Here is a 17,169-nt window from a genome sequence, read left to right as displayed (position 1 = left end):
TGATTAATAGTTTTATACCTTCTACAGAGATAAAGTAATGCACGAAACAAACTATCTGAAAAAAAAACCCCATTAACTAAGAATGAATACTTTCCATAAGACATAGGAATTAGGCCATCTGGCCCAGTGAGTCTGCTCCGTCATTCAGTCATGGCTGATCCTTTTTTTTTCTCCTCCTCAACCCCATTTCCTGGCCTTCTCCCTGTAACCTTTGATGCCATGTTCAATCAAGAACCTATCAATCTCTGCCTTAAATACACCCAACAGCCTGGCCTCCTCAGCTGCTTGTGTTAACAAATTCACCATCCTTTGGATAAAGATGTTGCTTTTAAACAATTAAGGTAACTCTCACACTAAATTTTGGAACTTCCATTACTAGTTTCTTGCTTTCAATCATAAACGAATTGTACAAAAATTTAAAGAGCTTAAATGATATTGTCTTCTAATTAGCTCAAAAATTCCAATTAACCAATGCTTTTGCTCTTGCGGTTCTTAAACCCATTTCTCTAGTACTGAGGGAATCTAAATTACAGAAAAACTTACTTATGAATACTAACCTAATGCAGTATTCTGAGAATTGAATAAAAATATAACACCAGACAACAAATTTTTTTGGAAGTGTTGCTTCCTCAGAATTCTCTTTGTTTATGATAGACTGCTTGAAGCTGAATACAAATATAATGCCAGACTACTTGTATCAAATGGTTCATTTATTATCAGAGAATGTATACAATATACAACCTGAAATTCTTACTCTTTGTAGACATCCATGATGAAACAAGAGCCCCAAACTTCCCTTTACCCTCTCCCCCATACAAACTTCCCCCTCCACCCCTCCCATTTTGGCAGAAGGTGTCAGTGTCCATCACCCACCAAGCAATAGCAAAGCCCCCAAAGAGGTTTGTATTCAACATAAAACTATTGTTTATCTGACAGTTCAATGTGCCACAGGCTTTCACTCTTACTGACAAAGGACAAAAAGATGTCACCCGTTTCACAGCGAAAGGGGAGACAAACAGTCACTGCTGCAATCTTACAATCTGCCACATCACTTTTAATTCCGAGGTTCTCTGATTTGAGAATCGGCAGCAAACTCTCCCCACCATCGAGAGAAAGAGAGAGGGCGATCCCTTGTCCACTGTGAAATCCTGGTGTTTCTTCTCCCAGGCCCCAGGGCTGAACCCCATAGGTGCCATCTTCCAGGCTGCACCTGAAGAATATTGGAAAAGTGGCCGGTCGGTGAGCTTCAAGACCAGGAACTCATCTGGCATGAAAAACTGCAGTTTGAGTGCTGTGGCAGATCAATGACTTTGACAGAACCACAGCTGCCTTGAAAGGGAAAGAAAAAGAAATATTAAAGAAAGGAATTTAAGCTGCTTGCTCAGATGAGCTCAAAGAAGCAGCAATTTGGCACCACCTTAGCTCCACCCCCACATACGAATTTGGAGAAACCAGAAATTAACTTTTATTGAATATAAGGCTGATGCTTTGCAATAATTCAATTAAGCTAAAAATGACCTGTTGAAGATTTTTGTTTGTACTCTGTGAACTGAGGTGTCTTGCTTAAATATCCAACAATAATCAACCAGCACTGATGGATTCCAGTTGGCCTGATACCATTTCTCCATGACTGCAATGTTTTGGTGAAAATTTTCACCATGCTCGTCTCTGAGTAGTAAGATACAGTAAATGACACATTGCACTTCATAGTCTGTATACTTGAAACATGTTGTCAACCAGTTTGCACATAGCTCGGTGCTCTGTAGTTGCCCAGAAAATTTTCAACAGCATACTTGAACGCCTTCCGTGCGATTTTCTCCAGTCCCACTAGAAGTTCTTTGAATTGCCTGTCATTAATGACCTGTTTGATTTATGGACCAACAAAAATGCCTTCCTTAATCTTGGCAACAGTTATTCTGGGAAACATCTGTCCCAAATATTAAAATCCTTCACAGAAATTTATAGCTTTTCTGAAACCTGTCCTGCCATGCAGCATCTGTCCTGCCTAGGCGTGCCCATGCATGCCTGGACAAGGCAGAAAATATTTCACCTTACATTGCAGGCAACGTTTTAATTGATTTGAATTATAAAGTGAAATTACAAATATAGGCTACTTATTTATTATATACGCAAAATCTTTGTTATCCAATGTAATTAATCAGGTGAATTATAATTTGGCAAAATAAAAACTTCAAGAAGTTCAGTTAATAATTAATCAATTTAAACTATTTATATCCTGGTAATAATTCAACCTTTTTCAAAGCTATCAATAACCTGGAAGTATTGTAAGGGTATTTTAAATGGACTTTATTTTTTCTGTGAGCAGTTCCCTCTTTCATCTTTTGACCCATGAACTAACAATCTATACTAACCCACATTTTCATATAACATTGAAAGGAACATGAGTTTGATAAATAAATTCTAACTTTAGGGAAAATTCTCATGTGATTGCCATCTAGATATGCAGAGCTCTGTTCCATGTCTGGCTGATGTGTGATTGGAAATTCTGTATGGATAGTGATTTTATCATCATAATGCTCTTTTCATTATTGATGTTTGAGATTATATAATAGGAAAATGGGTAGCTGCAGTAAACTATATTAGGGGTGCTGAACCTTTGGCACGTCTGCTCAGGATGATGCACATAAAAGTTTTGTTGGCACTTAGTAAGCAGTGCTGCCCCTTGGTCCTTTAGACCCCACCTATAATAAAAAGGCAGATAATCAGTATCTTTAGTGCTAAATGAAGCATCAAATGGTTTTTTACAACCTGAGAGCAGTGACGTGATTTCACAAGAAACCTCTCAGACTGCTTTAGTAAGTGTTTCCAAGAACATGTGATGTTGGATATGTTCTGAAATCCTCTCAGAGCTGGTGTACATATCAGTATTTTGATAGAAAATGGCTACAAAAAGTATTATTTAGATATTACATTATGCTTAAATTGTCTTTTTAAAGATTAATATTAATAACTTTTGAACAGGTTTTCTAAAATGCTCTATTTATTTCAATCTGTCTCTTTTATTAATGAATACACATAAGTAGGCAACAGGACTTATCCTTTTCCCTTAAAGTCCATAAGTATTGTTACTAATTCATTATTTATTGATGGTTTCTGCTCAAAGTTAACATGGCATGCTAAGGAGTTTTTTAGAATATTATCACTAATTTGGGTACACACTGTCAAAAAGGTTTGCAGCCCTGATATAGCCTATATACATTATAGGTGTTATACACACAGTGTGGGAGGGGGAGGGTGGAAATGAATGAACAGGATAGTGGGATAGGCTACTAATCAAACAATTTTCTTTAACCTGGAACTTCTTAGGCACTATTTCATCATGTTTCTGCCTTGTGCTTGTAGATAGTGCAGAGGTTTTGGAGCATCAAGAGGTGAGTCATGTGCAATAGAATATCTAGTCTTTCACCAGCTCCAGTAGCATTTTTGGTGAATGGTGAACCCAGGCTAATGCTTTTGTAAAGTGCATTCAAAAATTAGTGTAATTAACTCATACAGAATTCAAATTAGCTCGAAATTCCCAGTGAACCAATTCTCTTTCTGTTGTAGTTCATAACAAACTCATTTCTGTGCTAGTGGTGTGGCAGACTCCTCAAAGATCTCTCGAAAACCAATTAGTAGAATATTCTCTGAGATATGAGATATTAGGGTTAAATCCAGAGCTATCCCTGGATTACTCCTCACGCTAAATGCTAGTGAGGATAGAAATAGGATAGGGTAGAGGATTTTGTGTGTCTGAGCAGCTGATGCAGGAGGGAGTAATTCTCAGGATCTCTTCCGGGACAGCGGCAGACAGGTTGCACCTGAAATGGAGGGGATCCCATATCCTGGCAGACAGATCTGTTAATGTTACTTGGGAAGGTTTAAACTAATCTGGTAGCAGTGTGGGACCTAAAGCAGAGAGAGAATTGAGACAAATATAGAAGTTAAAGTGAGGAGATTTAGTAGGCAGGACAGGGAGCCAGGGAGGTCTGAAAGGTTAAACTATATTTATTTTAAAGCAAGAGGCCTGAGTGGTAAGGAAGGTAAATGTAGTGCATGGATCGGTCCACAGCAGTGGGTTATTATAGTTATTTCAGAAACAAGAATAAGAGATGGAAAAACAACCAGCTTGAATATTTTGGGGTACAGATGCCATAGCTGTGATACAAGAGGGGGTAAGAGAGAAAGGGGAGTTAGTTCTTTGAATATGGAGAACATCATGGCATCACTTAGAGAGGATATTCCTGTGGGATCATCCATGCGGGCTATAAGGATTGAATTAAGAAATCAGAAGAGGTTGATCAGTTTTATTAAGATTGTACTCTTGGCTTACAGCTTCAATGAGCCAGTTTCAATCCTGACTTTTGATGTTGTCTGGGTGGAAGTTGCACCTTCTCCCAGTGACCCCATGGATCTCTTCCAGGGAATCTGGTTTCATCCCACGTCTCAAAGATGTGCACATTGATAGACTAATTGTTATTAATTAATTGCCCCTAGTGGAAGAGAATGGTTGAAAATTGAGAGAATAATATCAATTAGGACAGGATTAGTGTAAAAATGAGTGATGGTTAACATGGATTTAGTGGGCTGAATGGTCTCTTTCTGTGTTGTATCTCTCTTACTATATGTTCCTGTTGGAGTAAAGGGTGAGACTGACAGGATGAGGGAAATCTAGCTGACGAGGGCTATTGAGGCCTTGGTCAGGAAAAAGGAAGCCTATGTCAGGTATAGGCAGTTGGGACCAAGGGAAATTTTTAAGGAATTTAAAGGGTCCGGGAGTACACAAGAGGGGAATCAGGAAGGAAAGATAGAATTGGAAGATAAGGTAAAGGAGAATCCGAAGAGTATATTATATTGGAACAAAAAAGGGTAACTAGGGAGAGAATAGATTCCCTTAAGGATTAACGTGGCTGTCTTTGTCTGGAGCTACAAGAGATGAATACGGTCTTAAGTGAATATTTCTCATCTGGATTTACTATGGAGGAAGTCATAGAAACTAGGGAATTCTGGAAAGAAAATAGTGATATCTTGAAACATAACCAAATTTAAAATGCAGAGGTGATGGCAGTTTTAAAGTCACATAGTGGGTATGTCCCCAGGGCCTGACCAAATATATCCAAGGATATTGTTGGAAGGGAGGAAATAAACGGCTTGGTCTCAGGCTACATTTGTATTGTCTGTAGCCACAGGTGATGTAATGGAAGAGTGGAGGGTGGCTAATGTTATGCCTTTATTTCAAAGCAGCTGCAAGGACAAACAGAGATAAGTTCAGTCAGTCTAACATCAGTGATGGAAAGGGTACTGGTGGAGATTCTGAGACAGAATCTAGCTGCATTTTGAAAGGCAAAGCCTGATTAGAGGTAGTCAAGTTTGTCTTTACGCTTGAGAAATGGTGCCTCATGAGTTTGATTGAGTGTTTGTTTTAAGAGGTCACCATGAGAATTGACAAGGGGAGGGCAGCAGATGCTGTCTTTATGGACTTTAACAAGATCGTTGCCAAGATCCTGCATAGTTCTTTGGTCTGTAAAGTTAGATTACATGGATCTTGGATGAGCTAGGCAATTGATCACAAAATTCACTTGGTTGCAGGAGTCAGGTTGCTGTTGCAGGTTGCAGCTTACTGTTGGTTTTCAGATTGGAGACATGTGGCCAACAATGCACTGCAGGGATCAGTACTTGGGCCAATGTTATTTGTCATAGACATCAATGATTTGAGTAAGAAATTAGTAAACTGTTGGTAATTCTAAGATCGGTAGTGTGGTGGACAGTAAAGAAGGTTATCCAAGATTAATACATCATCTAGGTCAACTGGGAAAGTAGGCTAAGGAATGGCAGCTGGATTTTAATTTAGGCAAGTGCAAATAATCCATGGAAGGGCTGACACAGTAAATAGCAGGGCACTGGAAAGGGTTGCAGAACAGAGTGGCCTAAGGGCATAAGTACGTATTTTTCTGAAAGCAGAGACATGGGTAGATAGGGTGGTGAACAAGGTGTTTGCTATGCTTTCCTTCACCAGTCAGGGCATTGAGTACAAGAGCTGGGATTTCATCTTACAATGTATGAGACACTGGTGAAATCAAACTTGGATTATTGCATGCAGTTCCAGTCAGCCAACTATAGGAAGGATATTTTTAAGCATGAAGTGATGTTGAAAATGTTCACAAGAATATTATCAGAACTGGAGAGACTGATAATATTTTCTCTGCAGCATAAGAGGCTAAGAAGGTGATTGCACCATCAATAACTCACTCTGAGACATAAGGCGAGATATCGGCTTTTATTGACTGGAAGAAGGAACAAGCAGTGAGTGACCACCATACTACATCCTGGAGACTGAGAGGCCGGGCTCAGGCCTTGATCGCCTTTATACAGGGGTCTGTGGGAGGAGCCACAGGAGCAGTCAGCAGGGGGCGTGTCCAGACAGGTATATGTAGTTCACCACAGAGGGTAACATTATAGAGTATATAAATAATGACAGGCATAGATAAAGTGAACAATCAGTCTTTTTTCCTAGGGTTGGGATGTCTAAAACTACTGATCATAGATTTAAAGTGTGAGGGAAAATTTCAAAGGGCAAATATTTCCACTGGGGGGGTAGTGTCCCAGAGTGGGTACAATAAATTGTTTAAAAGACATTTAGACATGTACCGTACACGACAGGAAAGGTTTAGAGGAAAATGGTCAAAGTGCAGGCAAATAGGACGAGTTTATGTTGGCAACTTGGTTGCCATGGATGCTTTGGCTGAAGGGCCCGTTTCTTGGTTGTATAACCTTATGACACTAAACTTCAAATGATTTGATCAGGATGCTATGTTAAAATTGACTTGGTATCTACTTTTTATCCCAAATATTTTAACTTAATGTCACCAATGGAGTCATTGAAATCCTATGAGATAAATTACCTCAAAGACCTCATAAGTGAGGTGATTTTATCTCTTGATATTTGTACACAAAGATAAATGATAATGTGCTACACTGATCTACTTTACAGTAATTAATATTGTTATTGTGCTGTAGTAATAGAAAAACTAGTAAGAATTAAATTCTCAATCTTTGAATATAAGAAATAGAAGAGGAATAGGTCTCTGCTGCTGCATACCTACTCAATAAGATTATAGCTAACCTTTTGCCTCAGTTTCACTCTGCATATTTCTTGTTTCCATTAATATCTAAGCTTTGATCATCCTGTTTGAAGTATAGAGTTTCCATTAATTTCCAGGGGAAAGAATTCCAAAGGTTCACTAACCCCGGATGAAGAAATATTTTCTCATCTCAGCCCTGAATAGTTAACCCCTTATTTTGTGACTATGAAGAACATTATGGTTCACAGAATGAATTTATATATAATTTATGTTAATATATTCTATGGTAACTTAAACTGATACATTTGTAATGTACTGCTATTGGGGAAAAAAACTAATTTATATCTGGATATATATGCTTATGTTAGTAAACTTAAACTTGAATTTTCCTGGAATACATCAGATGAGAGGGTGCTTCTTGTAGATGTAATATCTTGAAGTGCAGAATATGATGGTATGCTTTTTATATTTTCTAGGTGCTCTATGCTATGCAGATCTGGGAACAATGATTCCTCAATCAGGAGGAGAATATTCATATCTCCTGGAAGCTTTTGGCCCAATTCCTGCTTTCCTGTACTCTTGGATGAGTATAATTGTTGTAAAGCCTTCTTCATTTGCTATCATTTCCTTGAGTTTTGCTGAATATGCAGCAGCACCCTTCTATCCTGGCTGTGAACCCCCAAATATTGCCATCAAGTGCCTTGCTGCTGTTGCTATAAGTAAGTTCACACAAATGAATCTTTTAAGCAAACATATCCACTGGTTATTTATCAAATCTGAAAAATATTGGCATGAATATGAAGCAGTCTTCTGAAAGTGATCATGAAGAAAAAGTTCCAAACGCAGAACAGCTAATTTCTCATTTAAATTAGGCTTGGACTTAAACTGAGTACAATAGTTTAAAAAGCATCTGAAATTATGACTTTCCAATAATTTGCACAGTTTTGTAATTTGGATAGGACATAAGCTTTAAGCACATTATATTTTCTCCAAGTGTAATTAAGTGTAAAGTAATATTTGTACTTGGAACAGAAGCATCATAAATAATTGTGTAGAAATCCTATCAGGTGGTACTTGTCTATTTTAAAGAAATAGACATGTGTGAAGAATAAATTTATTGTGTGCAGCTTGTATTGTGCTTTGAAATCATATATACAATATGTGTAATAACACCACTGCGCCAAGCTCACATATTTCCTTTCTATTAAGATTCAGACCCATATTTCTGAGTAGAAAGCAGATCAGATCATCATAAGTAATTAGAATCAATATTGACATCATGAGGAGAATCTGAGTTACTTAATGGAGTTATTATCTACTGGTTGCTTCCTTGGGGAGGCAGCTGCAGATAAAAGAACTGTTAGGTCTTGGTAAACATAGTGCGAACATTTAGTACCTATTTTGCCTTGGGTGCTTCAGTCAGGCCTTAGCTGTATCTGCATCATGATCAGGAAGCAGAGGAAGGTTCTCAAAAGCTGGTTAAGACTGGAGGGGTAGAAGAAGGCTTTTCTTTTCGGGAGAGTTTATTTCCAACAGTGAGCAGTGCCCCTTCCTCCAGCTCCCAGGGCAATGGGTTGTAGATTTGAAAGGCAATCTCAGCCTGAATTTCTTAAACATCAAAACATTCCACAAGTCTTTTCTGATCCAAAGTATACTTTCCAGTAAGCAGAACAGCACACAATCAGGGATGTGCCTAAGCACTCTGATCCAGAAAGGACATCTCTCCTTAGATAGAGACCAACAGGTTATAAGCCTGCCAATGTCCAAGGAATGACTGACTGCATTTATGTACTCTCATGGCATGTTTCTTCGTCCATCTGTTGGAAGCACTCAACTCAACTTGCTTTATCCTGGTGATGCTTTCGGACCTCATAGCATTCTAGTATAAGTCAGCTTTTTGTGTTTCTGTACCTCTTCCTTCAGGAGCCTTTTCTGAACCTCTGCCCCTGCTCTCTTCCCTCTATCTGAACCTTGTTCAGATTGAGGTAAGTTAGCAAAATGATGAGTAGTGAATTCTTAAACAGAGATCAGTGTCCACATTTTTAACAATGTTGCAGCTCTCTCAGTGAGCCCTGGGTAAGTGCAAGTTCTCCAAGCTATGCTATTTTAACACTTTAATGGGAGAAAGAATTTCTGGCCTCATGTATTTTGCAGTTAAAAATCTCATATTGTTATTGCTAATTTAGGTTTGGTAAGTAGAAATTTGACCCCTTTCATGATATTGTAACACATTTTTATTTTTACTTTTTCAGTTTTAATCACATTGGTGAACTCCCTGAGTGTCAAGCTTGCTTCCTACCTTCAGAACTTTTTAACTGCTGCTAAGCTGCTGATCGTTGCTGTCATCACAGTAGCTGGAATTATTCTGATTGCACAAGGTGGGAAGTTGGAGAACTGCAGTAATAAATAATAAACTACAAAATCATTTTGTTCTGCAGAACAGATAGGTTTTGATTATCCTTCTATCTTAAAATCATATACAATGGCATCCTCTAATTAGTGCTGACCTGATTTATCCAGAGTTGATGTTAGGGGGAAACGTCAGTTAATGATTGGTTAAATAATTGCTTTTCTGAAATTCCAAAGGAAATCTACCCATAAACCAGGAGTTACTCATTATTCCTTTTATGAATCAATTGTCTGAAATATAGAAGTTTTTTAAACTTCTTGCAAAGTTTTGGTTACAGTCTCAATGATAACACAAGTAATTAGATTTTATTTTCTAAGTAAAGTAATTCAATATGCAAACAGGTGTTAAAACAAGCTATTATTTATCTAATTGAAGTCATTTTAAGTAAAAATGTTGTCTGTTCATTCATTGTAACCAATACAAATGTAATTTATTTTAATTACAGATTTGTCAGGCAAGAATTTTTCTTGAGAAACCATGCTGACTGCGGCATATTTTATCATGCATTTTATCTTTTTATTAATTTTCACAGCTTCTTTTGCTAGTTAAGAAGATCTAGTAAAACATTAATGTAGTCTGTGGTTAAAGTGGCTAATAGTTGATGTGTATACACTATTCAATTGGATAATAAAAAAATTTAAAACAATTAAATATTTCAATTATTAAACTAAATTAAGAACGGTTCTTGTGCCAAAACCATGAGATAAGTAATCTCAAGGCTTTAATAGTTGTAATCTGTGAGGGCTAAGTGTTGGTTTAAATATAAAAGTCTTTGTTCTGTTTCAAGTGGAGGCACAAGATTTTTACTTTCCACTTAAAATAAACAAATAACACATCCTTGTGTCATTAGAATGAAGGTGATCCAAGCAAAATCGAGCCCATTGCCCATCCCTAATGATGGGTTTGAATTTATGGTAATCTATGGTAATTTTATGAAATTATAGTTGTAACACTCAGCTCTATCAACGCACGTTCGTCCAGGGGAAACCGCCATCTGCCCACCAAACTGTGTCTCACGTTTGCGTAGATGCTGTGTAATGCAACTTGGTACCACTCACAATGTAAAATGTCAGGCAGTACACAATGTACGTTTAAATGATTACACTTTATAACTTTTACTGTGGCTATGGGGTTAGTAGTGAAACAAAAATATAAAATAAAAAGGCGCCAAGAATAGGGATTATACAGTTTGTGCACAACGTTGGAGCTCATGCAATATTCTCGAACCACCATTCGATTTCCTCCGAACTCCACGACCCTCGGACTGGGACCAACCATGGTGGTCGACCAGAGCGCTTACCGCACGTCCTTCCTCTTTGCCTCTCCTCGCCAATCTCCTGTGCACTCACCCAGGTTTCAACACATACAGATAGAATAACGTGACTTCCATTGGTTAGTTCCCCGTTATCTACAAGTATAGCCCAAACGTTTCAGCTACAAAGATCATTACCTCATCAGTTAACATTACAGAGAAGTCATTTCATTATTAGCAGTTAACAGTTAACATTACAGTTAATACTACTGAGAACCCTATATAGTTCAGTGCATATTTAATAGTGGTTCTGTACATTACAAAGTTTGAAAAATCAATTACTGCATAAATTTAGTAACATAATGTACTATTCATCTTTGCAGGAAATACACACAACTTTAAAAATTCCTTTGATGGAGCTCAGACCTCATTTGGTTCTATTGGTTTGGCATTTTATAATGGACTCTGGGCTTATGATGGATGGTAGGAGGCTTCTATTTTAATACTTTTCTATTTCATTACATAATTCCATGTATAATTAGGTAGATAATATTAGAAATAGTGACGAGCATAACACATATTAGACCTGCAAGCTTGCTTTGTGATCATGACTGAACTGATCCTAGTCTCAACTCAATTTCTTTCCCATTCACCATTAGCTTTCACAGCCTGATTTGCCAATCTTGAATAAATTCAGATATGCAGTTCCCATAGATCACTGTGATAGAGAATTTCAAACAATCTTGACCTGTTCAGGAAATAAATTCCTGTTTCCTTATCATTTTAAATTGGCACTCACTTTTCACTATGAATTCCCTCTATTTCTAGATTCCTCATTGAAATGGAAATCCTCTCCATGTATACCTTGTTTTATGCACATCAGAACTGTGGATGTCTTGAGATCAATACCTTTTATTTTTCTAAACTACAATTACTATTGGTCCAATGCATTCAAGCATTTCCTATAATATACCCCATCATCCTTGGAACTATCTTACTAAACCTTCTCAGATCTGCCTCCAATACAGGTATATCCCAGCTTAAAAAACTAAGTCTAAACTCAAATCTAAATCAATAAACACTGTTATTAATACAAGATGCATCAGTTTTTAACTAATAGAAGCACTCCAAAATATTTTACAAAAATGAAATAGACAAAATAATTTGGATTAAAATTAAATTATTCATATTATGCTTACATCTAGGAATCAACTCAATTTTATCACTGAAGAACTCAAGAATCCATACAGGTAAAATAAAATCTTACAGCTTTAACTGTAACATTAGTAGCTAGCACAGGAGGTTTATATGAAAACAAATGGCACAAAATCATGACTGTAATTTAGACTGACAATTTTGAATAGTGTTGCAACATCAGGGGGATGTAAATTCACTGGCAAACTAAGGCTATTCTACCTGATCCATTGGGTGGTTAGACAGAAAATGAACATTCAAAACAGGAATTTTGTCTCAAGTTAACAGCAAAGGTTGCTTATTTTTTGTTTTACAAGTGGCATTTGTGTAGGTGCCATCAATATTTGTCCATACATCAACAATAATCATTACCCTTATCTCAAAAGTGATTATTTGCATCTTCTCATAAAAAAAGGATTGTTATGCTTCAAAGATATTTGAAAAAGCTATAATCTACTGTTACACATAATTTTATGTCATGGTTAGTGGTAAAGATCCACACTTCTGAACACAAAACACTTGGGTAACTTTAAAGAAAGGCCAACAACACTGTCCCCAACAGGTTGCTTCAGCCAGTTGCAAAATTTGTGAGATATTATGTGGAAAATAAAATGGGGCAATTTTGCTGTCAAGATAGCAACAGCTTAGATACTTTATTGAACCCAAAGGAAATGACAGTGTCACAGTAGCATTATAAGCGCACAGATATACAAATACTGAAAGAGAAGTAAGAAAGAATTTTAAAAAGTTGCTTCAAACAGTCCAACAGGAGGGAGTAATCACTTCCCTGACTATTGGTTGACTCATTATAGAGCCTGATGGCTGAGGGCAAGAATGACCTCACTCTTTGGAGCAGCACAGTTGCCTTAGTCTATTACTAAAAGTGCTCGTCTGTTCAGCCTAGGTGGCAGGCCCAGGGTGGGAAACATGGTGCAGAGTTGCCAGGATTTTCCATAGTTCTACCACAGTCTTCAGTGTGTCCAGTTCGTCTCCTACAACAGAGCCAGCCTTTCCAATCAGTTTATTGAGCCTGTTGATGCCAATGCCCCTACACACCACTACATAGAAGATTGTACTGGCAACATCAGACTGGTAGAACATTTGAAGGAAAAGCCTGCATACTCCAAAGGTCCTCTGTTTTCTCAGGAAGTAAAGCCCACTCTGGCCCTTCTTGTACTCAGCTTCTGTGTAGGTACTCCAAGCAAGTCTGTCATCCAGGTGTGCCCCCAGGTACTAGTAGGTCCTCACCATAAACTCATCCTCACCATCAATAGTGACAGGGAGCAGTACAGGCTTAGTCTTCCTAAAGTCCATCACCATCTCCTGTATCTTAATAATGTTGAGCTGCAGATGATTCCGTTTGCACCATTTGACAAAGTCCTCCACCAGGGCCTGTATTCATCCTCCCGTCCTCCCTTTACACAGCCAACTATTGCTGAGTCATCAGAGAATTTCTTTACATGCTCTTGTAAACCTGAAGTATATAAATTGTCAAATTTATCCTAGATTATGGTTAGAAGTTAGGGGAATCTTAATTGTATTATAGAGTGGAATCTACAAAAAGGAAGTATATTGTTTCTAAAATCTATTAATTGGTGATTTGCAAACAAATGCAAATTTGTAAGCAAAAGACATTAACCTGACTGATTGAAGCTTGGTGCCATTGATTTATATAAGAAAATAATTTTCATTAGTTGAAGATCTCACTAATTCTAATGAAAACTGATTATTTTTGGCAGAGATTTACCACTTTCCATCATCATTGGAATTCCTTTGGTCACAGTTTGTTACATCCTGGTTAACGTTGCATATTTTACAGCGATGACTCCCACTGAACTAATACAATCTCCTGCTGTCGCTGTAGTAAGTGCAATTTAATTGTTAGTCAGTCTTCAAACTACAGAATAAATCCTGTCACGGAAGTCTTTCCAGACACTCTTTTTCTGATTTCAGTTGGAAAAATTCCATAGAATTCCACAGAAATCCATAAGCCACTGTTAATTGTAGTTACTAATATTTAAGTTCTTCTCATAAGCTCACACACAATTCAGCTATTCCTTTTTAGCACAGTATCTCAGGTTGTGACTGCCCACAGTTACAATTTTACTTAGAGATTAAGAACATTATCCAAACACGGAGTGATTTAGCATAACCGATAATCAAGTCCTAATTTTATTTACTGGATTTTTCTCTTTACAAACAAATATATTTGCATTACATCATGTGAACCTGGTCACATACTCTGAAATTTATATATCTTAAAAAAAAACAGGCAGCAATGATTTGCTAAGGGTTGATTGAGAAAAATGATTGTCCTAGGAGTTCAATTACTACAGTGATTCGATTTAGTATCATCCTTGTATCTCAGAATTATGTCTCCATGGCAATGTGAAACAGGACACAATGTGAAAGTTAAAGCATTGTTTGCTTTCTTGCATCAAACCAATGTGATACTGATTCTATGAAAGTATAATTGGGAAAAAGTCAAGGTCTTCTGTGGTTAATATCGTAATCCATTTTGAGGAAATATCTCTGAAGAATTCATGTAAGTAATTCGCATGCATTGTTCAAAGTTGACCTATGTGTAAAATACTTTTTACGATAATTCCAATAAATATGCGGCATAATAATAACTTCTTCTGCTAGTGCAAACTAACAGTTATGTGACAAAGGTTAAACATCTGTTAAAATGCAGTAGAGTTTGTAAACCAGCTTCTGCCCACTCACAAACAGGGCGACAAATATTCTCAGTTAAGGGCTTCATGGGATGATTACATTTTTTGGAATTCACCTACCCAAAGTGAATATTGCTGGAGACAGTAACTAGATTGCTTGTCCATGTCAGCTCCTTTGGTATTGATGCACAGTTCCCTGTGCAGGACTCACCCAAATATGCTGATGAGCTGTCACCCAGAGAGAAATTCCACATTTTCTCTTCTGTCCTGCTCCACCAAGTCCCACTGATCCTGATCTAATGATGTGTTCTGGTAGGCAGCTTTACTTAAAAGATCAGGGGATTTCTGGTTCTGAAGGCTGTTCTGTGATGAGAGAACATTACTATCAATGACTGTTCTAACAGCCATTAGCTCATTCCAGTTGGTGAAATACTGGACGATATAGCTCCAAATACTCGAGGGCATAGTTTCAAACCAAGAGGGAGAAAGTTTAAAGGAGATTTATGAAGTATTTCCTTTAAGCAGAGAGTGGTCTGTTACTGGAATGTGCTGCAAGGGGAAGCGGTGAGGCAGATATGAGAGTAATGTTTGAGTGGCGTTTATGAACAAACAGATGAGGAAGGGGTATAGACTACGTGCAAGTAAATGAGATTAGTTTTGATTGGCATCATGGTCCGCATTGACATTGTGGGCTGAATGGCCTATTTCTATGCTTCACTATTCTACGTAATTATTTTGGCCTGTTAAGTTTTTGGTCTGAACAGCATTTGCTGAACTGCAACCAAGCGTAAGGCATTGCTTCATAAAATAGTATTGCCCCTACAAGGGGCAATAACCTTGGTTTCTGAGGCACACAGTCTGCTATTGCAGAATGTTTCATATAAAGGAATAAGAAATAAGAGTGAAAGGATGTAAGAAGGAACAAGTATAGCCTTGCAGCCATTGCAATTCCTCACAGTCAGTGATCTTTTATCTTGGTGCCACATTGTTGTGATAACTCAGTATTCCTTGAATGATCTATTATCCAAAAAATGTATTGATCTTTGTCTTAATTGTATTCAGCAATTAATCTTCTTCAGTCCTCTTGGCTGAGAAATCTAAAAGTTCACTAGTTCTTGAGTGAAGAATTTTCTTCTCTCAGTCTAAGCAGTTCATCTGTGTAATCCTAGACTCCTTGGTTAAGGGAAATATCCTTCCAGCATCCAGGGAATTTGTTTTGATGAGGTCACTTTTCATTCTTTGAAACTGTAATGAATACAGTCCCACTCTACTCAATCTCTCCTCTAATGGCAAACCTGCCATTCGGCAAACTATTCTATTGAATCTTCTCTGTACTAATGATAAGTGCATCCTTTTTGTTGGGATAAGGAGAACAATCTTGTACACTATACTCAAAGTATGGTCTCACCAAGGCTCACCAGAATCAGAATTGAAAATACACTTGGACTACAATTGTCCTGTGCTATCATCAGTCGGATCATCAGCTGATCTGCCACCTAAAATCAAAGTACTTCATAATAAAGACTAACATAATATTTGGAGGGTTTTACCTGAAACTTTGACAATTTCTCCTCCCACCCCACACACTACTGATGCTGTTCTACCCACTGAGCCTCTCCTGCACTTTATTTTCACTCTAGGTTCCACTATGTACAGTCTCTTGCATCTCTAACATTATATTTCTGCTCCTAATCGCTTACTTCACTTATATGCTGGCCTTCTATGACTTCTGTATAAACACATCTAGTTCCATTTCAATCTCAACATTGTCCAGTCACTCACCATTTGATAAATGGAATTATTTGCACCAAATGGATGCTGTCATAAATTTCCACATTATGTTCCATCTGTCATGTTTTTGCCACTCACCCAGGTTTCCTATATCACTACATCCTCTAGAATGATAGAGTGACAAATGCAGGAAATCAGAAATAAAATTGAGAATTGTTGGGTATACTGAAGAGATATGATAGCATTTGTTGTGATGGAAACTGTTGTTTTTAATGTTGATGACCTTGTATCAGAGCTAGGAATAATTGGAGAAAATCAGCTTTTAAGGTGCAGATTAAAATCCCTTTTGTCTGATACCATTTTTGTAAAATCTTTCTTGTACCTTCACTAAAACCTTGACATCCTTCCAAAACTATGAATCAACCACAATGTATTAATATTTAGCTTTTCCATTCTATTCTTCGAGTGATAAATATAATATGATTTTTAATGGGCTTTTCCTCAATTGTTTATTGACATTGGCAAGGTCAGCATTTATTGCTCTTTGGAAAGGGGTGATGAATGACGAACTTGAATAGTTCTTCCGGTAATGCTATTAGCAAAACAATATTAGGATTTAAATCCGTCAAAAGTGAAGTACCCATGATATATTTCAGAGTAAGAATGGTGTGTGATGGGAGGGAAACCCACAGATGGTTCTGTTCAAAACCCCTGCTGCCATGCTCCATCTGAATGGTGGAGGTTACAGATTTGTGAGGTACTATCAGAGTAATCCAAGTGAGTTTTGCAATGTATTTTGTGCACTAAAGCTAGAGGTTTGTCTGT

At 37.5% G+C, this 17,169-nt stretch overlaps 1 protein-coding gene and 1 long non-coding RNA gene across 2 annotated transcripts in view; both read left to right on the top strand.

Moving 5' to 3' along the window:
* Positions 1–17,169, top strand: part of slc7a9 (solute carrier family 7 member 9) — a 74,614-nt gene that overhangs the window by 19,564 nt on the left and 37,881 nt on the right. Inside the window, exons 4-8 of the mRNA XM_059992995.1 lie at positions 7,559–7,801; positions 9,335–9,460; positions 11,128–11,227; positions 11,950–11,994; positions 13,678–13,801. Of these exons, the coding sequence (XP_059848978.1) occupies positions 7,559–7,801; positions 9,335–9,460; positions 11,128–11,227; positions 11,950–11,994; positions 13,678–13,801 (638 nt within the window). The remainder of the gene's footprint in view (positions 1–7,558; positions 7,802–9,334; positions 9,461–11,127; positions 11,228–11,949; positions 11,995–13,677; positions 13,802–17,169) is intronic.
* On the top strand, positions 67–7,123 carry LOC132406889 (uncharacterized). The gene is made up of 3 exons (XR_009516301.1): positions 67–341; positions 764–899; positions 6,209–7,123. It is a non-coding gene; the product is annotated as an uncharacterized LOC132406889 (long non-coding RNA).

The sequence above is a fragment of the Hypanus sabinus genome, chromosome 17 (assembly GCF_030144855.1).
Source record: "Hypanus sabinus isolate sHypSab1 chromosome 17, sHypSab1.hap1, whole genome shotgun sequence".
Lineage (NCBI taxonomy): Eukaryota > Metazoa > Chordata > Chondrichthyes > Myliobatiformes > Dasyatidae > Hypanus > Hypanus sabinus.
This window is presented reverse-complemented; position numbering and strand designations above follow the sequence as displayed.